Below are 16,586 nucleotides of genomic sequence, written 5' to 3' on the forward strand. Positions count from 1 at the left end.
ATGACATGTCACATCCTTGCCACTATCATCTGCCATGCTCTAAAAACCTACTTAGCCTTTTTTATTGATCCAGTTTTATTTAGTTCCCATCTTGCATTATTCCCTATTTGCATTTATTGCTTAACTACGAAAAGAGGCTGAGTTAAGATAAAATATCAAGATCACAATCATCCTTGGAGAAACAGAATGTAGGAGTTATAGTGCTGCAAGCATTCAAAGACCTGTTTGATATATGAACTATTAGACATATGAGAAGAACAATCTCTGGACACCGAAGTAACTACAATTTTCTCTTAAAGAAATTACAAACAGTGAGAGAAAGAAGATATTCTTCAGAAGTACATGTAAAATCTGACTTGCTTTGCATTAAGAATAGTAATGTAACACCCTGCTATGCAATGCTATTTTTCAGTCAGCTGATTCATTTCATGTTCAAATTTCCTTTTAAATCGATAGCACTTGCTTTGCTCTCTTCAGTTAAAGGCATTTGCATCCCAGTAAAACACACACACACACACACACACACACACACACACACAATGAGGATGGAAATGAGTCAGCTATTTCCTGTCCCAAGATTCAAATCTGCTGTGCTTTTCTGAAAACGTGATTCAAGCTCTTCAACAAAACCTTAACTGGCTGTTCTGTAAATTACAAGGCTGACCACAATATAAACACAAAAAAAGTGCACATGAAAATTCAGTGATCAGCTATCAATTTCTGATAATCCTCAGAACTTTCTACTTATATAATTATGAAGCACTATATTACAAAAGGTAATAGAAGAGTAAATCTGTTTTCTATGCAAACTTCAACTTTTGTCATTTTTATATTATAATATACATTATAAATTTATGATTCATCTGCACAGATGAAAAAATGTGGTCAGCATAAAAATAAATGAAACACAACAATGTATCTAACAATATCCTTCACAATATCCTCTGGTTTTAAGGACTGGAGTCCTGTTATATAAGTCTATTTCATAATTGTTTGAATGGTGGCATTCAGGGAGATCCATGTCAACTAGAGAGAGATAATGTGTGCTACAAGGCCCTCTCTTTGCCCTGTTCTGTTTGATATGTTTATTACAGATGTAGATAAAAATACCAAAGATAAGTTTATTTTATCTGTGGATGAAACGTGACTGAGATAAGAAATGGATGACAGAATCAAAATACAAAATATGACATGTTCATGTGACTGCCTGATTCTAACAAGAGAAAGTTCAATTGGGATGACAGCACTGTCTTGCTTTTTTGGTTCAAAAAATACATAATTTTAAAATGGGAAGGGACCCCTGCATGGCTCAGTTAAGTGTCTGAGTCTTGGTTTCAGCTCAGGTCATGATCTCACAGTTCATGTGTTCAAGCCCCATGTCAGGCTCTGTGCTGACAGCATGGAAGCCTGCTTGAGATTCTCTCTCTGCCCCTTCACTGCTCCTGTGTTCACATCCATGCTCTTTCTCTCTCAAAAATAAATAATAAAAAAGACTTGGAAGTTTTGAATTTACAGTAAGTTCACTATTTTTCACCAATGTATATGCCTGCCAGAAAAGTTAATAAGATTTTAGGTTGCCTTATTATAATTAAATAATCTGGGAAAAGGGGGTGATAGGCATCATTAAAGTCTCCATTCTGTTCTGATCAAACCACGTTTAAATATTAGGTTGATACTGAATGATATACTTCTATATATCAAAATGGAGCTTATTAGGAGATCAAGAAAGAATGTGAAAAAACAAAGTGGCAGGCATAACTGACATTGAGATATTTTAACCTTGAAAGAAGTAAATTAATGGTGAGGTAGGGACCTGATAGATGTCCTGAAATATTTAGATAGCTGCCATTTTTTAAATTTGTCATAAATAGTAATAAGATATAGAACAAGAATACAAGAATACAAATTTTTAGGGGCCTCAACAGAAAAAAAAAGGCCTTTCTAATAGACCAGAGATAAAGTAGATATCCACAGGAAATGATTCATTCACCAACATTTGTGTGTTGAGTATATTTTTAAAATTTATTTTAAAATATATTTATAAGCACTGCTTATGTCTCAACCATTAAGTTAAGCCCTGCAAATATAGTAGTAATTAAAATAGACACTGTTATTGATGCTACTACATACATTACTTCCAATCTAGTTGAAGACAAAGACATTAGTAAATAACTGGACATAATTACTTGCTATGAAAAAACCCTAGAGATTATAACTATCAACAGAATTTATAGCTATAGGGAATTTAGATGGAGAGTTAGCAAAAGCTTCTTTCAGGAACTGATCTCTAGGCATAGGACCTGAATGTTAAGTAGGAGTTAGCCAATGAAGAATGACGACAAGGAGGAGGTAGGGAAAAACATTATAGGTGAAGGGAAGAATGTGTCAATCTTTCTTGAATCAGGGAAGAACTTGGTGCATCCAGAAGCTGGCAGAATACCAACATGTCTGGGACCTAGTGGAAAGAGAAGAGGCAGATTGGAGCCTTGGGCCAGTAAGCTTTGAAAGCTTTGCTCTGGAATATGGATTTTATCTAATGGCAATGGGGAGCTATAAAAGAGTTTTAACCAAGGAAGGAGCATAACCACTTCTGAGTTTTAAATGTTCACTTTGGTTACAGTATAGAAAACTCATGGGAAGCAAGGAGAGAAAGACTGGATGTTGAGTAGTCAGTTATAGGTATAGCTTGATTTATTGCACTTCTCTTCATTGCATGTTGCAGATACTGCATTTTTTTTTTTTTACAAATTGAAGGGTTGTGGTAACCCTAAATCAAGCAAGTCTATTGGTACAATTTTTCCAATAGCATTTGCTCACTTTGTGTCTTGCACCGCATTTTAGAAATTCTTGCAATATTTCAAACATTTTCATTGTTATCACATTATGGTGATCTGTGATCAGGGGTCTTTGATGTTACTACTGTTAAATGTTTTAGGGTGCCATGAACTGCGCCCATATAATATGGTGAAATTAATTGAAAAATGTGTGTTCTGACTACTTCACTGACCATCTGTTCCCTAGCTCTCTCCCTCTTCTTGGGCCTCCTTATTCCCTAAGACACAGCAATATTGAAATTAGGCCAATTAATAATCCTACAATGGTCTCTGAGTCCTCAAGTGAAAGGAAGAGTCACACATCTCTCACTTTAAATCAAAAGCTAGGCATTATTAAGCTTAGTGAGGATGGCATGTCAAAAGCCAAGATAGATCAAAAGCTAGGCCTCTTGTGCCTAGTTAGCCAAACTGTGAATGCAAAGGAAAGTTCCTAAAGGAAATTAAAAGTGCTACTCCAATGAACACACATTACAAAAAGCAAAACAGTATTATTGCTGATGTAGAGAAAGTCTGAGTGGTCTGGGTAGAAGATTAAGCTGGTCTCAATACTCCCTAAACCAAAGCCGAATCTGGAGCAAGGACATAACTCTCTTCAATTCTGTGAAGGCTGAAAAAGTTGAGATGCTACCGAAGAAAAGTTTGGAGCTATCAGAGGTTGGTTTATGAGGTTTAAAAAAAGAAGGCATATCCATAACATTACAGTGCCAGGTGAAAGAGCAAGAACTTACGTAGAAGCTGCAGCAGGTTATCTAGAAGATCTAGCTAAGATAATATAGTGAAAGTGGCTACACTAAACAACAGATCTTCAAGGTAGATGACAAAGCCTTCTGTCAGAAGAAGATGTCATCTAGGACTTTCACTGATAGAGAGGAAAAGTTAATTCCTGGCTTTAAAACTTCAAAGGACAGGCTAATCTCTTGTTAGCGCTAATGTAGCTGGTGACTTTAAGTTGAAGCCAATGATCATTTATGTTCTGACAATCCTAGGGCCCTTAAGAATTATGGTAAATCTACTCTGCTTGTACTCCATAAATGGAAAAACAAAGCATGCATGACTGCACATTGTTCATAAAATGGTTTACTTAATATTTTAAATCTCACTGTTGGGACCTACTGCTCAAAAAAAAAAAAGATTCCTTTTAAAATATTACTACTTGTTGACAATACACCTGGTCACTCAAGTGCTCTGATGGAGATGTACAATGAGATTGATGTTGTTTCCATGCCTACTAACATAATATCCATTCTGTAGCCCATGAGTCAAGGGGCAATTTTGACTTTTGAGTCTTATTCATTAAGAAATGTGTTTCTTAAGACTATAGCTGACATAGATAATGATTACTCCAATAGATGTGTGTAAAGCAATTAACAACTTTCTTGAAAGGATTCATTATTCTAGGAGCCACTGAGAACATTCATGACTCATGGGAAGAGGTCAAAATATCAACATTAACAGAACAGAAGTTTGGAAGAAGTTGATTCCAACCTTCATGGAAAACTTTGAGGGGTTCAAGATTTCAGTGCAGGAAGTAGCTGCAGATGGGGTAAAATAGCTAGAAAACTAGAATTAGAAGTGGAGCCTGAAGATGTGACTGAATTGCTGCAATCTCATGATAAAACTTGAACAAATGAGGAATCACTTCTTATGTATGAGCAAAGAAAGTGGTTTTTTGAGATGAAATCTACTCCTGGTAAAGATACTGTGAAGATTGTTGAAATGACAACATTGGATTTAAAATACTACATAAACTTAGTTGATAAAGCTGTGGCAGACTTAGAAAGGACTGACTTCAAGTTTGAAAGAAGTTCTACTGTGGGTAAAATGCTTTCAAACAGCATCACATACAACAGAGAAATCATTTATGAAAAGAAAAGTCCATTTATGTGGCAAACTTTATTGTTGTCTGATTTTAAGAAATTGCCACAGTCACCCCAACCTTCAGCAACCACCACCCTGATCAGTCAGCAGCCATCACAATGGAAGCAAGACCCTCCACCAGCAAAAACATTATGGCTTGCTGAAAACACACAATGGTTAGCATTTTTTAGCAATAAAGTTATTTTTAAATGAAGGCATATACGTTATTTTTTAGACATAATGCTATTGCACACTTAATAGACTACAGTATAGTGTGAACATAACTTTTATATTCACTGGAAAACTAAAAAAATTCATTTTATTTACCTTATTGTGGTGGTTTAGAGTATCTTCGAGGTATGCCTATATATCCTGGCAAAGACATGATTGTGATTTGAAGTGTGGTGATGATGTTGGAGATAAGAGAAGACAAAAGGTGGGAGAGATAAGAGATAGTAATGGGGTGAAATCCATGAAACCTGGTGTTCTATTATTGAAGAGAGTGGAAGAAAGAGAGAGGTTCACTGGAGGCTCTCAGAATTCAGCAATATGCAGCTAGGCAGATGGATATTCTGCTTGCTGAGAAGGGAAACAGTGCAGGTCAAACTGATCTGGTTTTGAAAAAATTCAAAGGTCAGTCTTGACCATATTAATTTTGATCTCATTATCTCTTTGATCTCCATGAGACATGTTAAGTAGGTGATTGGATATTTGAGTCTGGTCAATCTTTAGACTCGCTGCAGCAGAATCACTTGGAACTTTTGATTATCTAGCTCTACCTCCAGGCCTAATATACTAGAATCCTCAAGACAACACAGCCAATGTATTACCCTGAGGTTATATGCAGTGGATAAAATTCAATCATCACTGGGTAGTTACACTAGTTAACTTTTAAGCTCCTTGAACACACTGAATGCCTATGATATTATGAATAGAAAAACAGCCAGATACAGTACCAAATCTATTATTATATCCTAAAAGTAAATGTGCTGAATGAACCACGAAACACCTCTGAAGGAAGAGAGCCATATCCAGACTCTTCTATTTACATTGCCATATTTATATCATATGGTGCTGCCACCCTGGCCATAAACTATTGATCCAGGGCCCACCTAATGGTTCTGGTGGTCCTTGAGATGATCTTTCTTAAGAAGCCAGCCCAACCGATGCACCATTCTGGACGATAATTAATGTACCAAATTATATGTTTCTCTTTGATCAGAGGGGACAGGAGTGGGAAAAAGTAAAACTAGTAAAGCAGAAGTATATGTGTAAGTAGGAATACAAGACTTAAGGGAGAATCTGGCAAAGAGAGAAGCAAAGAGAAATATAAGCAGAATACACATATGAAAATTAGTAGAACAAGGCTTAAGAGACATCCTCTTCTCAGCAGATGACAGTGTGACTGGATTTCCTAGTTCATTACAGTTCATTTATTCATCTAGTACTTATCAAGCAGCTAAATGTGTCTGTCAGGCACTGTTCTAGGTGCTGCAGATACTCAAATGAACAAAACTTATCACAGATACCTCCTTCACGATAAGTGTTATGGAAAAAACAGGGCAGTGTGTAAAGACATAGACAGTGATATAGGAGGAGTTAGTAACAGGGAAGGAAGGCCTCTAAGGAGGTAACATTAGCTGAGGCATCTGTGAGGCCACTGGGCAAAGAGTATTCCAGGCAGACAAAATAGAAAGGACAAATGTTCTAGAACAGAATTTGTTTGGGATGTTTAAAAATAGTGAACAAGCCCATGAAGTTGGGCTCCATTGAAAAGGGGCAGTGTGAAAGGAGATGAGGTCAAAGAGAGAGGCTGGTGCAGAGCATTTAGGGACTTGGTTGGATTTTCAATTTTATTCTGAATGTGATAGGAAGCCATTGAGGACTTTGATCAAGAGGAGGGTATGATATCATCTGTAAGTCAGAGGAATTACTGTGGCATCTGGGTGAGCACTAGATAGTGGAGAGAGGTAAGAGCAGCATCAGGGTGACCAGTAAGAAAAAGACTCCAGCAGTCCAGGCAAGAAAGAATGGTGACCTGCAGGGGCACCTGGGAGGCTCGGTCAGTTGAGCGTCCGACTTCGGCTCAGGTCATGAGCTCACGGTTTGTGGGTTCGATCCCCATGTCAGGCTCTGTGCTGACAGCTCAGAGCCTGGAGCCTGCTTCAGATTCTGTCTCCATCTCTCTCTCTGCCCCTCCCCCACTCACGCTCTGCTCTCTCTCCTACTCAAATATAAATAAAAAATTAAAAAAAGAAAGAAAGAATGGTGACTTGCATAAGATAGCAGCTGTGGAAGATGTGGGGAGTACTCAGATTAAGAGGTGCACTTTGAAATTAGAGCTAACAAGAACAGACAGTCAATTGGGTAAGGGAGAGAAGTCCAGGATTACATGAAGGCTTTTGTTCTCAACAGCTGAATATAATTTATTAGTATAGGGAAAACCAGAAAAGCGCCAAAGAGTTTCACTTCGGACATACTAAATTTGAGAAGGCTAATAACAATCAGGGGAAAAAAAATCGGAGGTTGGTTGGAATTGGCAATCTGAAGTTCAGGAGATATGTTAGGATTGCAGATATAAATTTGGAAGTCATCAGTATATCAGTCTTGACAGTATGACTGTTAAAATGGTTTCCTCTGCTCTATTTCTTATCCACATACCTTCATATAAAGCCCTCATCACAAGAGGTAACCTGGACATGTCTTTGTTTCCTGAAACCTGCTGGAGACAGAAGTGCCACCGTTACCGAAAAAGGAAAAACTAAATGCACTTAGGAGAGAGGAAATCAGTCTGTCCATGCATTAATCAAAACACTATAGGTAGGATGTCGCCTCTCTCCTCTCCTGCTACTTTGATCTCTGTACCTGGTAACTCCTCACAACTGAGTAAAGGAAGGGGAGAAGGAAGGAATCTGGCTAGTTTGTGTTTGTTTCGTTGTATTTTGTTTTGTTTCACTAACCAGTTATTTGCTAGGTCCTTCATGAAGTCCTAGTTGGCCTTTTTGTCAGAGTTAATTTTTTCAGAACTATTAATCACATCTGTTGCTGCTTTGCTCTCTCAGAAAACTTTTTTTTATACTCAATAATGGATAATCACGTTCCACTCCAATTTGAAGAATTACACATTTCGGAGCAATTGTATTACTGTATTTAGCATCTCAATAACATTTCCTTTGCTAATTCATCTTTCTTATGATTGAAGCTTGTTAATGTGCTCACAATGCACCATATGTTACCATAGCTTAATTTTGTCTTGAAATATTCATTTCTAGCTCTTGGGGACAGGTAGACTGAATAAAACATGTGGATTTAGCTTTCTCTCTCTCTCTCTTTATTTTTTTATCAGAAGCAGATTTACCTAGGTATTTACTGGTTAAAATGAGGACCTAGGTGGCTTATAGTAACACACTAGTATCCTCTTGAAAGAATTACTGTGCTTTCTCAAGGCTTTAACTCATGACCAAAATGACTGTCACTGAATAGCCATCTTGGAGGGATTGACAGCAGTAAGGTCGCCTGTGAAAATGTGCAATATGACTAACTTTCCTAAATGTTAGGATCCCACATTCTTATGATATTTGAAAGCTAAATATAATGAAAGCCCTTGGGGTTTTGATTTTAAGAATTTCCTTTAAAAATAATACTATTATTCTCTGAGGACACGAGAACAGTATTACTTTATTTAGTTAAGCCAACCTAAAATAGAACAGAGGAAATCATTAAACAAGTGAACATATATCTTTTACTGTTGCCCACTCATGCCAAAACTGATGTGTATTAAAAGTACAAGATGACTTACAATAGGAAATATACCTTCAAATGATCTTATTTGTCATCAGAGAGGGAAGCCGGATAATCTCAACAATTACCCTGGAATAAACTACAATGTTGATGATTGTGTTATTTACTGCAGTCTTACAAACAAACAAACATGGGGTTTTATAGCTGCACAGGAAGGAAGTTTACTGAGAGTAGCGATTAATGTGTCCATTTATATTCCACTTCCCTGAAAAAGCCTCAAATCTAGAGAGAATACAGAGTGGAAAATTTCACTCCCAATTTAGACATCTCTCCAGACTCCAGAGGAAGCTGCCCAGCTGGCCTCTCCTGTAGTTGAAACGGAGCTTGATGAGCCACCGGGCCAATGGCCCAGGTGACAGCCTGGTGCAGGAGCTACTGGACTGAGCACTCTGCCTCACGTCAGGAACATTTTTGTGTGAGAAATAAAAGAAGCCTTCCCTGGAACTGGTGTCAGTCAAAATTCTGATACCCTTAGATGTTCTTTTAGCAGTTCCAATTTGGGGGAAGAAATCTGGAAAAATGCCAGGATATGAGCTAGCATTTTTAGTTGTTATTTGAACAGCTGTTACATGTACAGCTAATAACTGTTTGATTGGGTTTCTCAGAGCTGCTCTTGACACAAGGCAATGAGGCAACACTTTACATTAACTGTGACCCCAATTCAAGTTATTCTACTTTGCATAAGCCTAGAAAAAAAATGGCAATTTTCTGGCAACACTGGAAAGAGTAATTAGGGATTCTGGAAAGATCCCTTCAAAAAAAATATAAGGAAGGGTAAAAGAAAAGCCTTTGCTATTATTTTGGAAAATGTGAATTTCCAGACTGAAATTCAGAGACCTCTCTAGTTATTCCTTCTTCGGTTACCTGTTTTACTCTTGATGAAACTAAGTTTTAAATGGATAAACTATCTTATTGAAAGTAGCATTACCAAGTTGTAAAACTGCGACCAGATCAAGCTTATACTCAAGCATATGGTCTTTGAGAACAGACAGCATACCAGCCATGAGCTCAACATTCACGGCAACCCGAAACAGTACCTGAACAGTACCTTTCATGGCCGGTGGTGTGTACACGCTCTGCTTCCTTTGCTTAGGGGATGCATTTTGTGACTGCAGACAAAAAGAAAAGAGGAAAAGGCGTATTTGAATAAAAATTGACCCTGTGAGGGAAATACACTGCCATATTTCAAAGAGCTTTCTGATTCCCCGTCATGAAATACAATGCAAATCAATGAGAAATTATATCCATGTTCATTGATATCACAGTTTTATTTATTTATTTATTTATTTATTTATTTATTTATTTATTTTTTACTTTTTGTTATTTTTTATTTTTTTATTATGAAATTTATTGTCAAATTGGTTTGATATCACAGTTTTAAAAGTATACGAAGCTATTTTATCATAAAACTCTTCATCCATTGCAGTCTTGAAATTACTCCTTTTATTTTCTCACTTAGTAATGTTTGTTTATTTTAAAAAGAAACAGAAAAAGAGACACCAATCCTTTTTGTTTGCGAGAAAAAACATAAGGGCCAGGACAAAGTATGTCCTGGGATATGCTATGTCCATGGGATAACTATACCTGCTCATAGGATTTTTGAGTGGTTTTAGGTACATAATGAAGGTCGTTGGTAAGTAATACCTATTTATAAACCTCTGGAATTGACATGTTCAATCTAATATTTCCATTGACTTGGAATTACAATGTTGAGATAATATTCTCTTCTATTTGTAAAAGATAAATAAGTTCTTTCCTAACAAAACTGATATTTAACACTCTTACCTATGCACACTAGACCAGGATTGAATTATTGAAGAGAGAATTTTTGTATTAAAAATTATAAAAATTGGAACACAGAAACATATTTCAGGGTCAAAACCACAAACTATATATATATATATATATATATATATATATATGAGTATATATAAATTAAACTATCCCTACATATGACTATATTATTTATTATGATAAATTACATATGTAGTCTATTTTCTAATTGGATTATGTCAAAGATTCCTTTTTAATAGTGTATCGATTTATATTTCATTGTGGCAAAAGTAGGGGTCTTAATCAATGAGTTTTAGTGTGTAGAGCAATTATTTTTGCTTTGAAAAGGTCAGGTATAAATGGTAACAAGATGCTTTTTTGGGGATTATTCTAGGCTTTCATGTGTATTAGAAAGAACATAACCTACAGTCTGAAAAAAACTAGAAACTATTTCATTGAACAGTAAATAGAACTTGAGGTATTTTTCCTTGTACATACTAAAGCTTAATTGCCCTCAAAAATATCATGAAGATGTAGACACTTACCTGATGCAAAAACAATATACTAAAAAGGAAAAATCCAACCAAATATTGCCAAATCCATATCAACAAGCAAATGGTCCAAGCACATTTCTTCAGAATGGAATATGTGAGTACCAGTTCATTATGCCCAGATGCAGGCAGAGGGACTCTATGTTAATGTTAAACATGTAGTGTGAACACAGATAGTTCTGGTGTTCCTTTACTGTATTCGTCTCATCCAGTTGATTTCAAGAAGCAATCACTTTTGGTATTTCTTATATATTTATCTCCATACATATATTCAAAGATCAAGTAGAAAATTAATTCGACAGAAAATTTTGCTTTGTAACACGTAGTACAATTTGTTAAGTAATAAAAACTGATTTATATTTATGTAAGAGTTCAGTTATCAAAGCATTTTCACATTTATAATCTCTTTAAAAATTTAGAAAAGTCTTAGATATTATTTGGCATTTTGTTCTTTCTACATTTCCTCTGGGTATTGCTATATGCCTAATGCAGCTATGGGAGTTGACTAGTATGTCTGCACAGCAGTCAATCCTTGTCCTATTTCTGAGTACAAGTTTACTTAATTTTTTGTATTCCATATATTCTATATTATTAGCTTCCTACCCTCCCCTGGTTCCTATTTTCCATCTGAACTCCTACATGTGTATGTGAACCTCTGGCCTCAGGGTGTGCTCTTGGCTTCACACACCAGAAGACCCTTTAAGAGGTGTTGGCCCCTGTCTTCTTGCTCCAGGATTCCAACATTGGCTGGTCCTAGCCTGTAGATGGTCATAAATGAGTCACTAAATTGAAAATAGCAATACCATACCTTGCCACTAAAAGCAATGGTTTATTTTACAAGTTTTTTCAGGGGTTGGCATTTCATAGGTTGAGAACCAATGTAGCATAGAGGCAGAGATTTAACAACCCCATTTTACTGTTTCTTCGGTTAGGAAAAGCAAACTAGTTTTTACATTAGTTATATTGATATATTTTATATAACATCAAGCCAAACTAATTATGTCTTTAATTGAACACCTATTTATACAAAATATAAGGAAACTTACTTCAGCTTGTGTGTTGGTCACCCTCTTGTCATCTATTTCTGTAACAGAAGTAGATACAATTTATTAGAAAGGTGATTTCTTCTTTATAATATGCATATTAACATTTTTGATAACATTAACAATATGATAAAAAATAATTTAATAATTACCTTATATTTATACAACATCTGTGGCTTAGGGAAAGGGGGACAGAGGAGGTGGTTTCCTTCTGAGATAACCTTCTCCCAAAGCTTTAAAAAAGGCAGTTTAAAAAAAAAAACGTATCTCTCTTGAAATACAAATTGCCCACCTTCCAGAAATCAGAAAGGAAACCAGGGAAATGGCCCTTGAACCAACTGTTGGTGTCACCAACCTCATAGTGCTAAGGCATAAACAACCTCCTCCATGGATTTTGCTGCCTCTGTCTGCTCAACTGTAGCTTGTCAAATTTCCTCAAGTTTGCTGCTAAGCTGAACAAAGCACCTTTCCCACTCTGCCCAATCACTCTGATTCTGAGACAGGCAGCACCCTCTTGTCTATATGCCCCTGGAAAGAATCATTTGCTTTGTCAGAAATATTTCTTATGACAATGCTAGGGAAAATAGTACAAATGCTGTCTGTATAAAATCGAAAACGAGAAGGGGAGAGAGGAGGAAGAGGCGCTCACATACTGCCCCTTCAACAGAAGGAAGACCTTCTGAGTTTCTTTTGTACCCCCTCATCTACTTTATATGGATCTTGACTTTTCTTAATGGTTATTTGACTTCCCTAAAACATTCCTCCATCTCTCATCTGTACTGCAGAGGCTAGGTTTCTCAATATTTCAAAAAAAAAAAAAAAAAGACTAGGAAACTCTTTTCTCCAACCAAACTGCCGCCAGATATTGTGCAATCCCCTGACTACCATGTGCCAGGGACGACCACAGCATTGCAACTATTGGGGTGGTCAGTGTGGGTTCCCACATGGGACCCGGGGGGTGGAGGGGTTGTTCTCAAGTTTGAGAATCACAAAGCTATCCTATATTAGCAAAGTCATCTGACTTTGATTATCCTTAAACATCTAGACATGGAGAACCTAGAGCTCCTTAGTTTCCCACCTTTTAAAACGTTCACAGGCTTTGGTTACCCCAGCCATCAACTGTAAGAAACCCTGCCCCATGCATGTTGGCACATCTGCGATCGGAAGGCATCTTACAAAGGCAAGAGGCAGGGCACCTGGGAGGCTTAGTAGGTTGAGCGACTCACTTTGGCTCCGGTCATGATCTCAGGGTTCATGAGTTCAAGCCCACATAGGGCTGGCTGCTATCAGCACATAACCTCTGTTTCCCCCTTCTCTGCTCCTCCCCCATTTGCACTCTATCTCTCGAAAAAACAAAGTTGGGGCGCCTGGGTCGCTCAGTAGGTCAAGCTGTTGACTGGGGCTCAGGTCATGATCTCACAGCTCGTGAGTTCAAGCCCCGCATCAGGTTCTGTGCTGAAGTTCAGGGCCTGGAGCCTGCTTCAAATTCCATGTCTCCCTATCTCTTTGCCTCCCACGTCCCATTCATGCTCTGTCTCTCCCTCTGTCAAAAATAAATAAAACATTAAAATTTTTTTTAATAAAAAAATTAAAATTAAAATTAAAAACAAAAGGCAAGAGGCTTCACAATATTGGGTCCAACTGGGCGACTCTCAGGGACAAAGGTGTGTCTCACCCACTTTGAGCCTTCTCTGTCTTAGGAACATTGACAGTTAGGCCTGGAACAAAACGGTGCTTAACTGAGGGTGAAGGAAAACACTGTGCTGAGAAAAACGCTCAGCGAAGCAGAACACGTGTCCTTGTCTAGCCCTGGGACCACTGGAGGCTGGGCAGGGCTGACAGGCCCTCTGGCCTCTGTGAAGGGACAGTCTGGTGCTAACCCACCGGTGACTGCTAATCTCAGGGAACACCCGGCAGAGGTAAGAACATTGACCTGGTTTTCCTACAGCAGGCTGTATCTTACCTACCTGCACTTCACCCCACTTCTAGCTGCAATGGTGAAGATAAACTGAGTGGCTTATCCAATTCTGAAGAAAGGAAACCGAGCTATGTTCGGTGGCGTTAAATGTGTTCAACTGTAAGAGAAATGTCCCACCCTTGGCACCGTTTATGAAATTTGGCCTTAAATTCACATCCAAAGAAACGCGCGTGAACACGGCTCTGTCCACAGCTCCTGGCCTGGGTGGGATCTCAGAGGGCCTTGACCGGAAGAGCCCAGACATCCTGCTCAGTCCCGCCCCTTCCCCCCCACCCCCCACCTCCGCTCCACAAAGCAGGCAGAGGGCTCAAGAGTTAGCTGCTCAGTCAAATGTAGGCTTCCAGCGGAGCATTTTAAATATTTATGTATTTTGAGAGAGAGAGAGAGAGAGAGAGAGAGAGAGAGAGAGAGAGAGAGAGAAGGGATAGGGGTGGGGTAGCAGCAGAGAGAGGGAGAGAGGGCGCTGTCGGGGCAGAGCCCCACGCGGGATCCACCCCACTAACTGTGAGATCGTGACCTGTTGTGGAGCATTTTAGAAGCAACTCTCCGGATGTCTTTTGGCTTCCCCTTGGAGATGAGTGTGCACGGCTCGCAGGGCAGCTTTCTGGAACGGGTAGTCAGCACCTGCTTCCCTACATCCTGTTAGATCACAGGCCTGGACTCCAGGTTCAGCATGTGCATGGACATCGGCTACGTCTTCGTTCCCCGCAGCTCCACCACACCCACAGTCCCAGCCATTAAAATGAATTTCTTGATGAAGATTTCCAGGCTTCCTCGAACCTGGCCAGGGTGGGCGCAGGCGTGGACTCACAAGAGGTCCGAGTCGCCTTGGCTGTGGGGGTGGGAGGCTGTGCCGGACATCCAGTGGTGCCTGTTGAGATCGCTGAGGGACATTCTGGCAAACATGCCCTTGCCCCGCCGCCTGCCAACCAGTTCAGCACGCGCAGGGGATGGAATCTTCCTCCAAGAAGGAACAGCTCTTCAGTCCTGTCCTGACAGTGCGTGGGCTCCGGAAACAGGGCAGGGCCCGGGCTGACGCTGGACCTGTCGTCTTCCAGCCTGGCAGCCTCCCGCCGTGCACTGCAATACCGATCTGTCCTCGTCCTCAGCCTTCTCACATGCCCAGGCGGCTCGGGTTCCCTCGTCCTCAGCCTTCTCACATGCCCAGGAGGCTCGGGTTCCCGGGAGGCACTTTCTGGCACATTCCACCAGGTGCTCATGCTCCAACCCACCCCAGCCAGCACCACGAGGTGGGGCGTGTAGTCGTTTCTCAGGCGGGAATTAAGTCCCTCTCCACAGATCTTTGCTGTACTTTTGTGGCGCTGAGGCAGTGGAGACCAACTGTGTTTTCCGGGTAAGCAGCCTCAGGGGTCACCTCCCGGAGAAGCGGTTCCGGGTCAGGACGCGGTTCGAGGTTCAGGCGTTCGCGCCGACTCTGTGCCTTCCTCCGTGAGCCTGCGTGCGGGACCTCGCCGGACATGCCCGCCGCGTGCGGACCTTTACCACCCGCACGCCGTGCTCTCGCCGCCTGGCCGCCACCCGGAAGAGACCTGTGCTTTTGGAGGTAAGCAGAATTTCACTTGTGCTCAAATCCATTGGTTGGCGAAAGTGCCGACTTTTCCAATAAGGTATTTTGTCTCATATCTCGATTCTGAATTAATAAGAATTCCTACCGAACAAAATTCTCCAAACTTGTTTGGGGATGCCACACGAAGCGCGTTATCCAGCGTGGTGACTTCAATTTCAAACTTTTCTTGTCCATCCACTGTAGCCAAAATGGGCGTGGGCAGTCCGGATAAGGGAGGAGAGAGCCGGGATGGGGAAAAGCACCGCCACCGCCGAACTGTCTGTGGGGTGGGGCCGGGTCGGGACCCGGCCTCGCGCGGTGCCGGAGCTGCTCTGCCGCCACCACCTTAGCCGCCGTCCCTGGTCTCGCTGCCTTGACCTACTGTCCCGGTTACCCTTTCCTGACCCTCAGGTGAGCGCCAAGGCTGAGAGGCTGAGCCCATGGTCCAAACACTGAACGAGGTGTTCATCAAGGAATAACTGTCTCAAGTCAGTGATACAGATCTGCATCAATTGACATGAAAACATGTACTAAAAGGATTTCAAAACCAAAGGAATGGCATTTTTATTTCATAAAGTATAGATAACCCAGAGAGAGAGATGATAGAGAAGTGCATGTATATTCATAAAAGGATATATTCAATATGTTAACAGTAGTTATCTCTTGGTGATTGAATAACACTCTACCTGTACTGTTTCTTTTCCTAGTGAACATACATTACGTACATACAATGAAAAACTATGTATACGTATCGTGTGGATATACAGAAACACGTATATATAGGTAGTAAAATTTCTATAGAAGTCCACAGTGCATACAGTCGGTATTTCATGTAGTAGGAGACCAAAATAGACAAGCAGCAAAAACAAAACAAAACAAAAGACAAGCAGCTAGAATGGATAGTATATGGAATTTATTCTAATCTTATATCTTGATTACTAGACTTTTAGAAGTTATGGAATTATGGAACCTAATAAATTTGCCCTCCCTTGTGTAGGGGTGAGCAGACAGGAACTATTGGCTGAGGACAGCAGTCACAATTGTTTGATATTCCTGGAAGTATCTGGGTCATTATCAGGTAACTGTGAATACACTGAATTGAGCAGTTATATCAAAGCAAAATCTTTTGCTATCATCTTTTAAGTAAATATGAAATATGATCCACTTTAACAATGCATGTAC

At 39.7% G+C, this 16,586-nt stretch overlaps 1 protein-coding gene and 1 long non-coding RNA gene across 4 annotated transcripts in view; one reads left to right on the forward strand and one right to left on the reverse strand.

Moving 5' to 3' along the window:
* The window catches only part of PPP1R1C (protein phosphatase 1 regulatory inhibitor subunit 1C), a 124,156-nt gene that overhangs the window by 56,238 nt on the left and 51,332 nt on the right, over positions 1–16,586 (reverse strand). For 2 of the 3 annotated variants that reach the window (XM_019461285.2, XM_019461279.2), the window contains exons 3-4: positions 11,863–11,900; positions 9,541–9,601 (exon numbers count right to left, since the gene is read on the reverse strand). In XM_019461285.2, coding sequence (XP_019316830.1) covers positions 9,541–9,601; positions 11,863–11,900 — 99 coding nt within the window. Of the gene's footprint in view, positions 1–9,529; positions 9,602–11,862; positions 11,901–16,586 lie in introns of all 3 variants that reach the window. The other variant, XM_019461296.2, reaches the window with a different exon arrangement.
* Positions 15,259–16,586, forward strand: part of LOC109274068 (uncharacterized) — a 63,062-nt gene continuing 61,734 nt past the window's right edge. The window contains exon 1 of the long non-coding RNA XR_002083435.2: positions 15,259–15,401. This is a non-coding gene — a long non-coding RNA (uncharacterized LOC109274068). The remainder of the gene's footprint in view (positions 15,402–16,586) is intronic.

The sequence above is a fragment of the Panthera pardus genome, unplaced genomic scaffold (genome assembly GCF_024362965.1).
Source record: "Panthera pardus isolate Hobbes unplaced genomic scaffold, ASM2436296v1 HiC_scaffold_10, whole genome shotgun sequence".
Taxonomy (NCBI): Eukaryota; Metazoa; Chordata; class Mammalia; order Carnivora; family Felidae; genus Panthera; species Panthera pardus.